Genomic DNA, 17,459 nt, shown 5'->3' on the forward strand with positions numbered 1-17,459 from the left:
ATCGGTGGCTTCATGGCGCAACCATCGCTGAGCTAGCCCCCTTGGTTGTGGCCACAGTCCGTACGCAGGTAGCCAACAAGAGGCTGGTACGTGATGCGGTGCACATGCATGCTTGGATGAACCACATGGTGGGTGACCTATGCACGGAGGGTCTTACCCAGTTCATCGGACTTTGGGAGACCATATCGGAGGTTCAATTGGATGCTCAAACTGAGGATAGCCCCATTTGGGCTTGGAATGTGTCAGGAGTCTACACTGCATCTTCCGCATACAAGATGCTTTGTGAGGGAGGAGTTAGATTTCACTCTTTCGGAGCAATTTGGAAATGTTGGGCGCCACTTGCGTGCAAAATCTTCATGTGGTTGGCGGTGCAATACCGATTGTGGACGTCGGATAGAAGGGCGAGACACGGTTTGCAAGACCAAACATCAAAATGCTACTTCTGCGACCAAGAGGAAGACACGGTCGACCACATCTTGCAGCAATGTGTGTTCTCAAGGCAAGTGTGGTACAGATGCATGACCAGGATGGGATTGAGGATGGAGTTTTGCCCAACATACGAGTCTCGCTTGGTGCAATGGTGGACGGAAGCTAGGAAACGCATGTATAAGCAAACGCGGAAAGGATTTGACACATTCGTGATGCTCATCTGTTGGACACTTTGGAAGCAGAGGAACGCGAGAGTATTCTGATCGAGCCAAATCAAGAATGAATGGGAGACTATGGACTTGATCTTCGACGATTTGAGGACCTGGGCTACGGCAGGAGCATTTGGAGGACGATCGATACCTGAGTAGTAGAGTAGCATTAGGAGTGGGGTGGAGGCTTGGTTGGGGTCGGTTTGTGATCTCCAACTAGCGCATTTGTAAAACTCTTGTAAATATTTTTCTTCCTTCTATAAAGCTAAGGTACGCCTTTGGCGTACCCTCGAAAAAAATCTAAAGTTTTTTTTTGGATTATTTGAGATATAAAGTAACCTTTATCAACTTTGGTCAAGGAAAATAGGCTCTGTCTCCGCAGCACGTGAGTCTTCATCTGCCCTACTAACCATCTATTAAGATTGTGCTCATTTGATGCATGGGCAGATGTCACTACAAAGGAGTCAACAGAAAAAATAGCCACCAGTAGCGATAATTCAATTCCGTGCCCAGGCTCTTCTGCAGCTAGTGACAGTAAAAAATAAATAGCAGAAAAGATCAGAAAAAAGAACAATCTTTTTTGTCAACCAAGAAGCTCAAATGCAGGATGTCACTGGCAGTAAGTATTTACATCACGAAAATTTTAGAAGCCACACCAGCACTCAAGTGTACTCCTAACCGCATAGTACTGATCAATACAGTTAATTCATAACACTCAATTGTATTGCTATACAACACAGGAAAACTCAACCGGCACCAAAAAAATGTGTCAAAATACTAATTAGGCCCTCAACAGGCAAGCTACAAGCAAAACCTCTGACTAGCTTCTCTACAACTACACCAGAAACTCTTGAAGAATGGGTTGACCAGGAACGGGGGTTACAAAATGTCGGCCCCGCATCATGTAGTGCATCCGACATACCTATCTACAAATAGCATGACTATGGTGCAAATTTACAGTCAATTACAATGGTAGGTATTTCTCATAGTACTGTCAACTATATTTAGAGTGGTTCCATAGAGCCACTCTTTAGCCTCTCCATTCGTGCTTGCAGCCCAGATAATGCTCTCTCGTCCATGGGTGGAATATTACTTTGTGTTTGTGGCTCACCATCCACTCGCGCCCCGCCATGGAGCGCATTGCCATTCATACTTGACAGTGGCCGCGTCTGAGCTACATCGAAATTGCCCCCCACAGCTGCGGCTTGGATGCTCTTCATCCTTTCCCTGAGAGCATCCAATGTCCCTGCTGGGATAGATACAGATAATTCCACGAATCAGATGCCAGTCAGATATCCAGAAGTAAAGAGGCGGGAGAGGGAAGTAGACCTGAGGATTGGAATCTATCTGTCTGTTGATCTGATTGTAACCTCAAATCAGAGTCTCCTTGGACTCTGAAGGCGCCGTCTTCATTACAATCCGTTTTGCTACTTATCGATTTTGTATGAACAGGAGAAGGTGCAAACTTTGGAGAGGGTATTGATGCTATTGGAGGTGGCGTTGATAATGGAAGACTAGAGGGTGTTCTGCCAGCTGCGGCATTCTTCTCCACCTGGATGCACCAAAAGAGTATAATTGTATCCATGTCAAGATTACAAAAAGAACTCGAACCCTCCTGTCTATGGTCCAGATTACAAACCTGAGCTAGCCCATCTCTGATGTACGTTCTAAATGCTTCACTTGCATTCTGAAGCTGAGCGAATATATCAACCTGAGAGAAACATGTTTTGAATGGTATAAACTTTCATCGCAAATTAGCAAACTAAACTCATAGGTTACAGATTTACTTCTTCAAAGGAAAAAAAACAGTTAATTCAACAGTAGTTATTAAATCAGTAGCAAGGTTCGTATAGCTTTTAGAATCCCACTCTAACCATCCAAAGCCAAAGCTTGACAAAATACCTTTGGGTACAGCTGGGTTATCCGGTAGAGTTCATACAAACCAATCGTACATGTTTGTTTGTCACCGATTTTCTTGAATACTGCAGCAAGCTCTTGCTGATCACACCCAAAAGTTGTTAAATAGTGAGTCAAATAATTCAATGAAGTAAAAAAAAATTACCCACAAGCATGACATTGATAGAAGGAGAAAGGAATTAGAGTAACCTTCAATTGTGCATCCGTTGAATGAATTGATGGATTTGGAGTGTTCGATGCAGCATCACCCCAGTGAGTTTGACCCATAGGTCCAGATGGGGTTAACATCCTAGCTGCTGCAAGGGTCTAGGATGACCCAATAGTATTGTTTAGAAAAAAGGAGACATAGAAGCTTTATGGAAAAACCGAAGGGTGCTTTAGAAAAAAGGAGACATAGAAGCTTTATGGAAAAATCGAAGGGTGCAGTTGCAAATTCTACCTGAAGATTAAGATCAATGTATGCCAGGATGATAGGCTGAGGCTCAGCGTCTATAGGAACCATTGAAAGGTGACCTTTTATTGCTGTGCCTCGTAGCTTTACAAGTTCATGCAGCACAGTTTTGACCATTCTTAATGGCTTGTCATCAGCTCCAGCCCTACAGCATATGCAATTGTTTAATGTACAAAAAGAAATCAAATGAACAGCTATATACTGTAGTAAACTGCAAGGGATCAGCACAAACCTCCTCCGTATCTCTTCCATTCCAAGTTCTTGTAAATAAATATGAACACTTTGAAGAATGCGATCAAGGTCAACCTCATATATTGTACTCTGAAGAACCTGAAAGATGACATATGCATTCAGAAGTGATATCTGTACAGATTCAGAATGGTCAAATAAAAATGACAACATACCTTTGTCAACTTAATTAAGCATTTGACAACTAAATCTGAAAACTTCTGATTTTTTACAGCAAGGGACTCTGACGGAGTAGGGGATGGCCATCTTGAAGGGTCCAAGGGCCTCAGCAAATTGATTAGTACAACGAATGAGGAAGTTCTCTCAGCGTTATCCTGCAGAAGATTGGATCATAAACAAAGAGCAGCCAGCAAGCCAAAGCAGAGAAAAGAAATATGCATACCAAGATTTTAAGCATTAAGACATTAAGAGCCTTAAGTAGTTGACTGCCATCATCCATAAGAGGAACCCGCTCATCTAAAAGCCATAGTAGCAGCTCTGTGATAAGGTTATCTAGTGTACCCTCCTTGACTGCGTGAGCGAGACGTTTGATCTGGAAAGTCTGCAATATTACAAAGAACTCATAAACAACATTTTAACAAATAAATGTAAAAACAAAATAATGTTGAACATAAACATATTAACAGACCTGCATGAGAGTATTTAAAACGTATTTGCAAGACCTTGAAGATGCCCCAGATAGGCTGAAATTAAATGTTTTTGGAACCTGAAAGATTTGCCAGCATTGGAGTTAGCAGGGTAAGGAAAGCTTAAGCATAAAAAGCAATGTAGGCTTACCATAACAGACAAGCATGAAACTAATCTGTCTGCTTCCTTAATGAGATCGTCAAGCGCAGAGCTTTCAGGATCAACCGCCTGAGTTAGCTCGTGGCATATGACTTTCATTCCTTCAACAGACTGCATGAACAAAAACATGCAAGAACAATGTGTGTGCTTCAACAATGGATGTAAAAATATGACAATAAGTAGGCGTTGAAGTTATAGATATTACAATACAGCATAGAATAAGGAGTGCAAACAGAGCGTATGAACAAGAGACGGCAGAACATGAGAAACTGAGCAACAGCACTACCTGTTCAGGCAAACCTAATGCAACAATATCAAGAGCTTCACGCCAGTCTGTGGGACCAGTCACTGCTGCGGCCATCTGCCTAGGTACCGTATGGGCATCGGCATACCCAAAGTTTTCCCTACTTATGGACAAGAATACACAAATAAAGTTGTGTTATGAAATACAGAAGGAACTGCGAACGGATTAATAAGATAAATGAAGCACCTTGACATCATTGACCCTGACATTGAACGAGAAACCAATTCCCCACTCTGTTCTGCTACATCGGATCTACAGCCAAAATGAAAGAATATGAATAAATAAGAACGAAGACATCAGACATCACGAGGAAAGCAAAAGCAAACTGTTATGTTTTTGTTCAAAATTCTCCATCTTGCATTTTTCAGCCCTGGGTTGGTGGGGTTAAGGAATGCATGATTCCAACACAAGGAACTAACCCGTTTTCTCTGACTGAACGCCTCAATGCTGCTCGGGCATCACCAGGCCTTCCTTCTCTCCTCTTATCCATTTCTCGAGCCTGATAATATATCATTAACAAGGTGATTTTAGATCCCTTGACATTACCAGGTAGCTAAATAATTTTGAACTTCAAGTAGAATAAATTTCTTGTGAATTGATAGATGATTACCTTCCACTTAAACCTATCATCGAGCATACTTCTTTGGGCATCTGAAAGTTTTCCAACATATCGCCATACATCATCCCCTGCTTGACCAAAGAGAGTAGACTAAGAACCTCATGAAAATCATTTACACAACATGTAGCTAAGACGTAATGGTTGCTCATGCATCTAATGTGAAAAATGCAGTGATCTGTCACTCGTTCAAATATGCAAGTGTGCGCGTTTGAAAAATCAAAATACCCAGGAGTAATGGTTCAGGAATATTTCAAACAATTGATCAGGCAATACCCAGAAATCAGTTCTAACATAGTATGAAGAATCATCTTCTGAAAAAACCAGCAAAAGAATGTACCAAGGTTCTTGTAAGCAGTGGCAAGCGTATTAAGAGCGGCTTTTCTGATTTCTCCATCCCGCTCTGCTGTTAATGCTGCGACAGATGGCAAATTTTTCAACAAGCCACCAACCTGCATGAACAGAAAAAAGCAGGACCCATGAGTAAGAAAATATACTAGCTACTAAAGACAACCTCTGGTAATTGGGGTGGGTGGGGGGATCCAGACCTCGGTCCCGTTATGATCCATGAAGTATCCAATAATGTCAACACACTCTATCCTAGTTCGGTTGTTCTTGGAGCGCAGCCCCTCCAATATATAGGGAAGCAGCTTTGGAAGAGAATAGATGTTGATCATTTGCTTTATCAGCTCCCCCATTTTCTCTCTGACTTTTTCAATGTTGTGACCAGACTGCAATACAACAGTGGTTTACAATTAAAAACTCTTGCCACATATTACCATATACCATATAATAAGAATAAAAGGAGTAAGTTCAAAGCAAAAAATAATGGAAAATATTCCCAGAATGTATTTAAGATGATATTACCTTCTCTATAAGGCAAGGCAGGAAGATTGCAGCTTCTGCTTCCGTTAACATGTAAGATTGATCTTTCAGACCATCAAATAGCTCGGGAAGAAAGTCAAGAACCTGCAAGACAAATAAACAGAATACACAAGACCAATTGAGTTGGAGTGCTTCAACAAAAGAAATAAGACTCGTCAAGTTTGGAACTAGCACACCTTCAACAAACATGTCGTGTTGGATTCACAGAAGCGCAGGACAAACCATCTTAGTAGTATATCGAGAAGCTCAACCACTTCTTTGCCACTTGAAGGAAGTGCCTGCACAATTGGATAGTGTCACAATCATACGAGCTAGGTTGCACAGTTTACTGCACACGAATAAGTTCCAATATTGCCAATTCCAACCTTTTGTAGTAACTCAATACCATCTATTTGCCTCTTAAAGTCCGAGTTCCATAACCGCAAGCTAACATCCTCTCGGAAATGCTTAAATAAATCAACCTGCAAATAAATTTTTCACAGAATCAGATAGTTTGTTCGCTAAATGGCCAACTAACTACACACTGTCCACATGTGTAAACTAAATAAATTGTAGGACATAATCAGATCAATATGTCCAATGAACCAAACATTAAACATATTGAAACACTAGATTCTTCTTCAATGCATCGCAGGAGGATGCTCACATTTCTGAAATGTGGTTGTTTATGCGCACATTACTCCATGTGTGCACAAAATAAAAATGAACACATTTCATGATTGAATTTAAAACAAGATTCTAACATATTGAGATGTGATAAGGTGTTTGCTAGTCAACACGGCAGCATGGATACCAGCTTTGGACACCAGCACGTCTGCTACTGCTAAGCAAAAAGTTCTGTTGCCTACTAACCTGCTATACCAATTGACCAGCTCTGACTTCTGACATGAAAACACATGTGCATATAACCTGCTACTGCTTGCATAAATTAAGACCTATGAAACTGTTGGATATATCGATTTGTGCTTGAAAACAAACCAGCATCAAGGAGAAGTAACAAAAAGGGTTTTCCTTGGCATGTGACAATTTGTTCTTAATAGCTTCTCCTTTTTTTTACCGGCGGTTTCTGCCTTCTACTCGGCATTACACTAATTGTGTGCCCGCTAGGTATACTGTTCTGCTTATTGATAAATGGCAAGTACATGCTATAACTAACCAATAACAGCACACTTTATGGCATGATGAGACAACAACCGAGTATAAGAAATATATCTGAGGAAGCAATGCAGTATGCTTAAACCAGTTTTTTTTTCACCACACGGACCTTCAGTTCGTCTATTTGCTCACGCCGTGGTTCTTCAAACTTGAATTTACGTACCAACACCCGTCGCTCGCGATCTTCCTGCACAATTAAATACAGATACAAATATAAGAATCCAATGTACAGCTTTGCTAGTTGCAGAACTTGATGCTATCCTACCTTGTTTGAGTCCTTAATGTTAAATAATGCCTGAGACTGTAACGAGTCTTGAGAAGAGATCATAGTAACAGAGGCCCTTGCTGGAACTCCTCTCTGATAATAAAAAAAATAACAGTTAGAAAAAAGAAGTCATTTTCTACAATGACAGACAGCAAAGCTACCCACTTGAGATGCAGCTTTGCCAACGTTTGAGGAGCGATCATTTAGGCCAGGTTTGGCGTTCTTCAAACCACCTTTTGATGGCAAACTCATACTTGTGGTCACCGTCTTTACAGAATCAGATATTCCTGTTTAAATGGTGCGGTAATACCAAATCAGTACAGAACAACCTGCATTGAGGGGAAAATCTGAAATGTGAATTAATATTCTGTAAGACACCTTCATGCACACTGGACAGTTTCAACCTCTCTGCTACAATGGCCATAGTAGGGGATGGCAGATCTCTCAAGTTCTTTGCAACCTACATCATGTACCATATTCAGCCATTGGAAAAAGTTACAGAAAAAACGGGCAAATGAATTAAAAGGACAAAATCATACCACTGCTTGGCCACAAATCTTGAGAACTTCATTCATAAAAGTCTCAGCGGCTTTACGGACTTCAGATGATTTATCCTTTTCAACAAATGGATATAGATATCATTAGAATGCCCATGAACTATATATGAGTTTAAATTAATTAATAGCAACAAAATAATTCAATAGTTTGACTAATACCATCAAAGAAGATGCAGACGGCTTCAGTAAAGGCAAAGCCTCAGCTGGATCACTCATTTTCGAGACATGCTTAGACAACCAATCGAAGAGATCTTTTCGCCCTTCTGAACCACTTTTCTGATCACCCAAAGCCACTGCAATATATGGAACCATCTTATCAAGTTGAGTAGCAGCAACCCAGGAATCGAGAGCAGTCAAAGTGCACTCTCGCATGTGCTTCTTATTATCACCAATACACTTCAGCACATCTGCCAAGATACCCTACATCGTAACACAAAATTGCAGTTATTATAGGTGCGAAAGGACACTACTAAGAAAAAGTACACACAAAGTAGAGCTAGTTATAAACCTTGCTTGATTTTTCAACAGAAGGGCCCATAGCAGATGCAAGAACACCAATCGATGACAAGGTCGCCATAACTAAGTTTTTGTTACTGTCATTAAGACGGCCTCTTAGCGCCGTGAACAGGTCCACTGCAGTTTCAAGATAACAAAAGTAATGCTGTGACTTAGATGATATAACCCAGCATAACATATTTAAGAGTTATTCAAGATTGACAAAACAATGAACCTGTTCCTGTTGGCTGAATGCGCTTATGGGCCTCCTCCACAATTTTGTTGACTGCTTCTATGGACTCCAGCCTTAACTGTCGTTTCACATTAGCACAATATCAATATCAATACCAAATGCATGCAAACTTACAGAACTAGCCCAAGAGGTTAAAGAGAAACCAATTATCTGTACCTTCCAGTCTGGGCTCCCCAAATTTTTCAGTAAAGCAGGCGTTATCTTAGAACTTATGTCTTCTCTTGGCAGGCCATCTGATGAGGCAGCAGAAGTAGACGATGCAGTGTCCAAAGCCCTAACTGTTCTTTTCGGAGGAGCAGCAGCACCCTGTTAATTCAGAACAATTGTTGCTGTTAAACTTCAAAAGGAAAAAAAACAAATAATGACCAAGACAGCATACCTCAAATGGATTCTTTTCATATTCAGCATCGAGAGCACTGAGAAGTGCTGGTTTGACATCACTCAAGAAACCCTTTATATCTACAGGAAAAGCTTATTTCAACAACGACAACAGAGTGCACCCATCAAGCCATAAATAAACTAAGAAACAAGTAAACAACCTGGCCCTACAAACTTATGCAGCATCCCGATCAGTTTGATAGTTGAATTTCTGGTTGCAGCAGCGCTAGATTGCAGACCCGTGTCTTTACAAAAATCGATTATGTCCTGGAACCATAAAGAAGACTAAGAACAAGAGGGCAGTGTCTTTATATGCCAAACGATAAAACCATAGCAAACCACACCTTTAGTTTTAAATTCGAAGTCCCAAAGTCTTCAACGGCAGATACCATCCAAAGAATACCCTCACTAAGAACCTTCGGATTCTTGTGCTCTTTCATTATTTTGTATAACTACAAAAATGATGGGCACAATTATGGTGGTTGCAGTCATTAAGATTTTGATTTAGGAAGAAAGTGTGAATGCACATAAAATGACTAAACAATGGCCTAATTGCAATGTTTATCTCATACCCTCTCAAACACAAACCCTGGACCTACTGCCTCGCAAAAAGCGGTAAGACATTTCATTGCAGGCGCACGGGTTTTTATATCAGCAACCCTTTCACTTATGCCTGAAAGAAAATGATTTTATAAATCAGTAATTCTGCAATAATAAGCATTTTACAAGACATAAGCGGTAATTGGATGTGAAAAAGTTATCAAATATTGTCAAACTGAAGTAAGAGGAGCTCGTACCAAGAAGGCATAGAACAACACATCGCTTTGGGAACTTCTTCACAGTTGAGGCAATGTAGGTGATGACCTCTATAACTTGTTGTTGAACCTGTTTCATACAAAATATGCATTACTTCAAGAAGGAAATATTTCTTACTAAACCAAAAATGATAAGTAAATACCTGCACATTTTTTTCATTCCATCCAGGCACAGCACATAATAAACGGACCAACAGTTCGGCAGATTTGTCAAGTTCTGTGAGATTTTCGACATCCTGCTTTAGCATGCCAATGGCTGCCAAATAGTAGAATATTAGGGTTTAAATGTAGGTCATGGAAGCATCAAGGTTTAGTAGTATTACTTTCCATTTTCCATACATGGCATAGAATATTAAAAACGGCACAGAAATAGCAAAATATCAAACAACGATACAACATGATTTCCTTCGTTAAGTGTAGCATTAACATGTTAGACGTAAAAAGACGCAAATCAAAGCTTAGTCTGCCAATCCAAAAAAGATAAAGAACAAAACACGAAGCACATGATCTGTTGGAACCTTCAAGACGCTCTTTCCAAACAGTGCTCTTTAACTGTGAAATTGTCTCTGTTTTCACAACAGAATTTAATCTCTCCTCTATTTCTTCCAAACTCATCTCTGAAGGCTGCAAGAAATCAAGCAAGTAAGCATGTGAGTTGAAACCTAACTTTCTTGGTGAACTATTACTTTGTAAACACAATGAGTCACTCAAAAACAGTTGGGTATAATGGAAACACCTTCAGTTATGGTTTCAGTACTCTTATGATAGATTCAAAGACTTAAAATACTGGACTAGGAGAAATATACATCAAGTAGTTTCAAGATTAAAAAAAAATACAAAACTCCCAGAGAAAATTGTGACTAGCGACAAAATAAATAAGGATGTGCTCCAGACTAGCAACCAAGACAAGTTACAGAGTTAATGTTTTACTATGAAAATCACAAATGATTTTGATTGTAAAATGGAACAATGTACTTATGATAAGCAAGTTGAGTAAGCCACCTCAACATCTTCAATCTCAGGAGCAGCAGAAGCCTTTGACTGTGGTCCACCATCTGTCTTTTTTGCAGTTGATTTTGCTGGTCCAGATTTCTTAGCCGGGGCCTTACAAAAATAGAAACATGGTGGCCAAATTTAAAGAGCAGAAACTCAAACATAGTATGGTTATGCGCATCCAAGAGCAAGGAAAACAATGCTAACCGCTGCATGGATAGGCTTCTTTCCACTAAGCATGCTTGCAGCAGATCTCCTCATTGTAGAGCTATCTGTAACCTACACAAACATGAAATAATCAGGGTTTGGTTTGTCAACTGATATATCACGCTCCACTGCAGCTATAAAGTATTTTAAGCAGTGGTCCTGCAAAGATTTTATTACGATAAATGCAGTCCTTCAACTTCGCCCAGTACTGCTTAATGTAACACTGGTGGCTTCTATTTCCATTTTTTTATATGCCCGAGAGCATCTTTAGTCGAGCCATACCAGAAAAATCTACAGCAATCATCAAATTCTAACAGTGTTCTAGAAGAGACCAGCCTAGCACACCCAGCTGATCATCCTGCCTAGTGCCTAGCACATAGCTGAAGGCAGGTGGCAAACACGATTCCAAAGAGCAGGCCATGCAGCCCAGCACAATTGCAGAGAAGCAGGTTGGGTCTTGGAAGAGAAGCCACAGATTACAGATTGCATGTTCCATTGTGTTAATAGCGAGGTCAAAACATAGAAAAGGTACCTCCCGAGCAGATGCAGCAGCTCCTGAACTTGAGGTAGGTACTGAAATGGCATAGTTGCTGTTTGTTAGGTTCGCAACAGTGTTGGTGTAGAAATGAATACAGAACATAGATGTATTATTCTCATCTGGAAAAAAGGGAACAGGAACAGCAGCTCAAACCTGTCCCTGAACTTAAAACGGTATCAGTGGCAGAGCCAATCATATCTGAAAGTTTCTTTTTCCTCACGTCATCTAACTTCTCCAGGGACCGTTCCAAGGGTTTCATTCCAACCATCTATACAGATAGTAAAGTACCCAAAAGAAAAGCATAGAACGTAAGTAACATCAAAGGATAACAGATGCCACGAGAAAGACACACTCAAAAGACACAAACCTTAGCTATGGCAGTCAAAACAGAGAACGAAGAATCTCGAACATCTGGGGTGCTATCATTCAAGCACTAAGAATAGGAAATTAAGTTAGTGCAGATACGTGAAGGCAAATGCAAATATACCAGAAGAAGAAATCACAACCGGTAAACTAAAATTGGTTATTCACCTCCATGCAGATAGGAACATACTCCTTGTGCAACTTTAGGACAGTTGCCTTATTGCTCGTTTCAATGCAAAATGCAACCCAGTTCAACGTTAAGGATCGAACAAGAGGGACCTTGTTTTTTACAGCGACCCGAACATCTGCAGTAAAACTACTTTATAACACTTCCGATTTTTATTTTTTTTAAGATAATACAGGGTTTTTCTCTAGCCAAAACAAATCTAACCTTCAATCACATCAAGAAGAGCAATACAGCCAGACTTATGCATTGCTTCGAGTGTTTGAGTCAGTGCTTCCGACATAGTTGGCTTTTTCTCTTTCAGTTTTTCCTGTTTAACATAAACAAGGGCAAATGAAGTGAAACATGTCACTTTACTTGATCGATATTTCAAGTTAGTGCAGCATAAGAACTTCGTTGACCAGTAAGAGGAACAAATATACCCGTTGCCCTGAGCCTCTGTAAGGGTTAATTTAAACAACGTGATTATGTCAAATCAAAAGAGGATAGTCTGTAATACTAACTGTTTATTACACAGCTAAATCACCAAATACATCTTTCTTGGTAGTCTGAATATTACATAAATTGTAATATCACGATGTCAACCTAAAAACGAATTTGTCTCCAAGAGAGAGAGAGAGAGAGAGAGAGTGTGTGTATGTGTGTGCGCGTGTGTGCACTATTATTATTGTATATTGTAAAGCACTACATCAAAACAACCTCTATACCAATGGTTATCACGGTGTCTTCGTCCTAGACACCTGGGCGACAATCAGGCAATAGATCATATATAGTATAAAATTAATTTACTGTAATAACAAGACAACTTTATACTCCCTCCGTCCCAAAACAAGTGACTTGACTTTGTATTAACTTTGTACTAATTGAGTCACTTATTTTGGGACGGAGAGAGTATTTAACATCTAGACTAGAGTGGTTATAGAAGATCCCAGTCAATCTTATTCACATAGAATCTTGTATTTCCCTCTATCACAGAAAATCACATGTCACGCTTGGAAAGAAAGTTGGACCAAGCAGAACAGCAGCAAACTGTCCAACAATCCCACCTTCCTGCAAAAGAAATGGTAAAGTCCAAACTGAAGGAAAAGATAACTTTTATCTTCTCCGACTCAGCTCACAGTTCTCTCCCTTGATGTGCTTCTTTTCTAAGTCAAATCGACCCTCTTCTGAGGGGTCCTTTTCACAAACGTCCTTCTTTCCCTAGTAACTTCCACAAGGCTAATGAATCCCACTTTGGGAGTTTTTTTCGCTTAGTCAGATGTTAAGAGCCTAGTCACTCTGGAGCTTGCAGGCGGATCTCAAACGACCACAAGCGATCCAACAAGCACTAATGTGCAACAAAGAACTAAATTCTTCTAGTGGATCATGCAGTAGCATGCAAATTTGGCTGCACTGATCAGTCATATGGCTAAAATAAAGGGCAAGTACATTTACAAAAACACAGAAAAACACTCAATAGAGTCAAAGCAAGTCAGTCTCAGAGATCTTAAGATATCATAAGCAATAAAAATGAATTTGCTAGAGATTTTTGGCTATTAAGGAAAAGGATAATTTGACAGACAAGTGAAACAGGAAGGGCGATTTATGGTTACTAAGGAAACGGGTAATTTGACTTACAAGTAAAACAGGAAGCAGATTCCGTGAATTTCCTGAAAAATGAGTTCTCAAACCTTTAGCTAAATTCCCTATTGCTTGGGTAGCTTCCACTGCAACAGCCAAATTAACATCTGTAACAAGCTGCAATAGGACAAAGACAAAGGGAAGGAAGTGAATCACAAATTACAAACATTATTAGAAGCAACAACTGCATGGTAGCACCTAGGAACTTGAACACTTCTCAGATAGTTAACACTTGCTAACTAGCAACAATAGATTGGCAAGATAAGATAAGTAAGAGAAAACAATTCAAAGGCTACTTTTATCACAAATACTACCAGCCTACCACAATAAACCAAGAGAGTTCGACAACATAACATGACCTCCCAAAGAATATGGTGTGCAGGTAGTTCCTCATTAAGTATTGCTACACTATACTCCAAGAAACTTCCAAAACAACATAATATGAATTAATTTTGAGCAATGAGAATCCACGCAAAAGATTTCTGAGAAAACATTATGCATGTTGTATCGAAGTTAACATTCTCCTGCGAATTACTCCAAGTACAAACTACAAAATTAATATATGTCAAGAAAACAATGAAAGGGTGTTTCTCTTGTAAAATACTCTGATATTTTGTCAGGAAACAAAAGAACATAAGATGAGTCAGGAAACTGCTTAAAATAAAATCTGATATTTTGTCATGCTAACCAAGAAATGGACATAAATCTTAATGCATGAAATATCGTAAAATTCAATCCTATTAACCTTTTTAAGTGTTCGGGAAACTTCATTAAAATCACCAGGAGCGATTTTTTTGGTTGAAGCAAGCTTAGTAAGCTCTGCAACAGCATCCCTTCTTTCCGACCATTTAGTTGCTTTCTGGAATTGCAGATAACACAATGACATCACAAGTTTATAGAACAATAACAAAAGATTAGTACGACTCTGGCAGTATGTCTATGCAAGAAAGATCACATACCACGCCATCCCAAAATCCAGACTTTTCAAGTGGGGTTAAAATATCCACAGGATCAACAAGATCATATTCATCAATCTCCATAGGGGCTAGAAATACAATTGTATCAGTATCTTGTCTCAAATTAAACAGAGGAAACTTGTCAACAACAGAAATAAAATTAACAATAAAAATGACAACAGACCATCTGGCACTGCAACTTCAGAAGTACTGGCGCCTGTTGTCTCTGGCACAGCTTCCTCCTCAAGCTCCTTTTCTTGTTCAGATCTGGTAAACAATATTTAAATTATATCCACTTTTAATATATGATGGGTCAAGTTGAAAAAATATAAACATATTGTATTCACCAATCATGAGCATGGTTAAACAAAAAATATTTGGCAGTGAATCAATACATTTTTTAGGGCACAGCTTCTTGTGACCAAGAAACTAACACCACTAGAAAAAACTTAGAAGAATGTTTTATAACATGGAGATGTACCCTATGATTTTTCCATGTTAACCATCCTTGTAAATATGATTTTGGTTCATCCACACTTAAAACCTTATTACTCCCTCCGTTCGGATTTATTAGGCCTCCTCTTATTTTGGGTCAAAATTTGACCAAGATTTAACTAATAAAAGGCAAACTATATGTCATAAAAATTATACCGTGGAAAACCTCTTCCAAATACAGATCCAATAATATAGTTTTTGTAACATATACTTTACATATTGTTAGTCATATATGTGGTCAAAGTTTGAACCAAAATACGAGGGGGCCAATAAACCCTCCGGGAGTACCGAATAAGAGAAAAAACTAAAATAACAAAACAAAACCAATAGCCCATATATTGTGATAAACAAAACAGTAATCAAAGTTATATCTTATGCTTGGGAATGGAGTAGCTTTTTTAGATACCATGATCATAACTATACAACATGCACAAATAATAGCATCACACCGTTCATAAAACAAATACTGAAAACTTGTGTTTTAGCTTACATCGAATCAATGGATGTTACTTTTCAATTCTACACCTAATAAAGTAGTCTCAGGTATGAAGGTCACTAATTTAACTTTTTTTATTGTATTCCAAATATTGAATTGCTTGCTCTTGAAATTCATCACACAAGGATATTTTTTGCAAGCCAAATATACATTCATCTAGTTTGGTCAGACTGTATAAAAAAATTCATAGAAAAATATTATGATGTGCTTGCATACTTTGTCCTTATGCAGAAGTAAACGATGAAATGGGTTATAAACAAATGACTAACAGTACAACGACTACACAAAACATATTACGAATGTGTTCTGGCATTTTATCACAGTTCATGTAGAATTATAATATACATAGTTAAAAAAGGCGCGCCTAATGACTAACAGTACAACGACTACACAAAACATATTACGAATGTGTTCTGGCATTTTATCACAGTTCATGTAGAATTATAATATACATAGTTAAAAAAGGCGCGCCTAAGCGAGCACTTAAGCGCGCCTAGGCTCTAGGCGTTGGCAAAACGCATTGCACACAACTACGCTTAATCTGTGCATAAATGCGCATAAGCATGCGCTTTGGTCAGTAAAGCGCAAGGCGGTGGCAAAACGCATAATTAATGCCTAGCGCTTTTTTTGAACTATGATAATATAGCAGCTTGAACCTAGAATTTAGATACTTGTTTTACAAGGTTAAATCCGAAATTTTCATGTAAAGAAATGCTACAAATATTAGAGAGATGTTCTTTTATAAAGTTGACCTTATCTTGCGAGTTGGCTTAGCAATTCCTGAGACATTTGCTAGCTCTGCTTCCAACTCTTTTTTCTACAAACAGAAAAAATGTGATTACAAAGTTGGCTCATAAAACATATTATCAATGAAATCCATTGAACTGGTACAAATAATCCCACCATTGTATCCCTCATCTTCTCAAATAAAATTGACTTTACAGGCTCTTTGCCAATCCATCGACAAAGCTCAAGCGTCAAGCCTTTAGAAGAAGCTCGAACATTCTGGTCTGGATGATCAAATAGATCAGGAAGCATCTTCAGAATTTTTTTAGGTGGTACAACCTTAGCTCCAAATTCACTGGCAGAAACAGGAAGATGTTAAGAGAGTTTGACAAATACTTATGGTTACAAGCCAACTTACCAGCTAAGAACTTACCTGAGTGCTTGAAACATGACATCAATAGCAGGAACAACAGCTTTAGCCACTTTATTCTTTACAGCCTTCTCCATAGATTCCTGGTACCATAAGAAAATTGAGTCAGTTTGAGCAAGTTAGCATGCCATCGATCATAATTACAAGAGGGGCATGTTGTGGAGATGGGAAACATTTTAAACAGGTTGAGTAACCAACAAAAAAATAAGGTTGTGTTAGATAAAGGCTGGTCATCAATGCCTTGTGGCAAGATATGTCATATCACCAGAATAACAAAATACTTGAACACTCAGGCATTTACGTGCATCTGCAAATAAATGATGATTGGGATGCCAGCTCAGCTGAGGCATTTACGTATAGGTCATCGTGGAATCCACGTGGCCAAGGCTCTGAAACTTTGACCAATGTTTTATGTGGTATGTAAGCTTACATCATAATAATGCCATTGCATTTGTCTTAGATACTTTTATGATATAGAAGTTCAATATTTTTTGGTATGTAAGCTTACATCATAATAATGCCATTGCATTTGTCTTCAGATACTTTTATGATATAGAAGTTCAATGTTTTTACTAGAATGTTAAGATTAAACATCATAGCCTGTGCACTGAAAACTGATAAGACTTATATTTGTAAGTAGAGTTAACAATAAACACTAATATTAACAACTAACTCTGCAAATGCATA

The 17,459-nt window shown here is 38.9% G+C and overlaps 1 protein-coding gene across 2 annotated transcripts in view; it reads right to left on the reverse strand.

Moving 5' to 3' along the window:
• Window positions 1–1,231: 1,231 nt before the first annotated feature.
• Window positions 1,232–17,459, reverse strand: part of LOC119277379 (protein MOR1-like) — an 18,691-nt gene continuing 2,463 nt past the window's right edge. Inside the window, exons 4-53 of one of the 2 annotated variants that reach the window (XM_037558663.1) lie at window positions 16,776–16,855; window positions 16,520–16,697; window positions 16,369–16,433; window positions 14,810–14,892; window positions 14,629–14,714; window positions 14,415–14,528; window positions 13,667–13,786; window positions 12,257–12,359; window positions 12,034–12,170; window positions 11,870–11,935; window positions 11,656–11,770; window positions 11,497–11,537; window positions 10,965–11,036; window positions 10,767–10,868; window positions 10,283–10,388; window positions 9,908–10,020; window positions 9,747–9,834; window positions 9,522–9,622; window positions 9,294–9,401; window positions 9,111–9,216; window positions 8,951–9,030; window positions 8,728–8,877; window positions 8,554–8,629; window positions 8,332–8,456; window positions 7,983–8,243; window positions 7,806–7,880; window positions 7,645–7,726; window positions 7,432–7,553; window positions 7,267–7,359; window positions 7,111–7,188; window positions 6,212–6,307; window positions 6,023–6,124; window positions 5,829–5,930; window positions 5,510–5,692; window positions 5,302–5,413; window positions 4,956–5,032; window positions 4,765–4,844; window positions 4,532–4,597; window positions 4,328–4,445; window positions 4,033–4,152; window positions 3,884–3,961; window positions 3,638–3,796; window positions 3,411–3,569; window positions 3,239–3,336; window positions 2,995–3,151; window positions 2,745–2,861; window positions 2,541–2,636; window positions 2,278–2,349; window positions 1,968–2,190; window positions 1,232–1,884 (exon numbers count right to left, since the gene is read on the reverse strand). In XM_037558663.1, the coding sequence (XP_037414560.1) occupies window positions 1,643–1,884; window positions 1,968–2,190; window positions 2,278–2,349; window positions 2,541–2,636; window positions 2,745–2,861; window positions 2,995–3,151; window positions 3,239–3,336; window positions 3,411–3,569; window positions 3,638–3,796; window positions 3,884–3,961; window positions 4,033–4,152; window positions 4,328–4,445; window positions 4,532–4,597; window positions 4,765–4,844; window positions 4,956–5,032; window positions 5,302–5,413; window positions 5,510–5,692; window positions 5,829–5,930; window positions 6,023–6,124; window positions 6,212–6,307; window positions 7,111–7,188; window positions 7,267–7,359; window positions 7,432–7,553; window positions 7,645–7,726; window positions 7,806–7,880; window positions 7,983–8,243; window positions 8,332–8,456; window positions 8,554–8,629; window positions 8,728–8,877; window positions 8,951–9,030; window positions 9,111–9,216; window positions 9,294–9,401; window positions 9,522–9,622; window positions 9,747–9,834; window positions 9,908–10,020; window positions 10,283–10,388; window positions 10,767–10,868; window positions 10,965–11,036; window positions 11,497–11,537; window positions 11,656–11,770; window positions 11,870–11,935; window positions 12,034–12,170; window positions 12,257–12,359; window positions 13,667–13,786; window positions 14,415–14,528; window positions 14,629–14,714; window positions 14,810–14,892; window positions 16,369–16,433; window positions 16,520–16,697; window positions 16,776–16,855 (5,583 nt within the window). In that variant the 3' untranslated portion in view covers window positions 1,232–1,642. Of the gene's footprint in view, window positions 1,888–1,967; window positions 2,191–2,277; window positions 2,350–2,540; window positions 2,637–2,744; window positions 2,862–2,994; window positions 3,152–3,238; window positions 3,337–3,410; window positions 3,570–3,637; window positions 3,797–3,883; window positions 3,962–4,032; window positions 4,153–4,327; window positions 4,446–4,531; window positions 4,598–4,764; window positions 4,845–4,955; window positions 5,033–5,301; window positions 5,414–5,509; window positions 5,693–5,828; window positions 5,931–6,022; window positions 6,125–6,211; window positions 6,308–7,110; window positions 7,189–7,266; window positions 7,360–7,431; window positions 7,554–7,644; window positions 7,727–7,805; window positions 7,881–7,982; window positions 8,244–8,331; window positions 8,457–8,553; window positions 8,630–8,727; window positions 8,878–8,950; window positions 9,031–9,110; window positions 9,217–9,293; window positions 9,402–9,521; window positions 9,623–9,746; window positions 9,835–9,907; window positions 10,021–10,282; window positions 10,389–10,766; window positions 10,869–10,964; window positions 11,037–11,496; window positions 11,538–11,655; window positions 11,771–11,869; window positions 11,936–12,033; window positions 12,171–12,256; window positions 12,360–13,666; window positions 13,787–14,414; window positions 14,529–14,628; window positions 14,715–14,809; window positions 14,893–16,368; window positions 16,434–16,519; window positions 16,698–16,775; window positions 16,856–17,459 lie in introns of both variants that reach the window. The other variant, XM_037558662.1, reaches the window with a different exon arrangement.

Source organism: Triticum dicoccoides, chromosome 3B, assembly GCF_002162155.2.
Source record: "Triticum dicoccoides isolate Atlit2015 ecotype Zavitan chromosome 3B, WEW_v2.0, whole genome shotgun sequence".
Classification (NCBI taxonomy): domain Eukaryota; kingdom Viridiplantae; phylum Streptophyta; class Magnoliopsida; order Poales; family Poaceae; genus Triticum; species Triticum dicoccoides.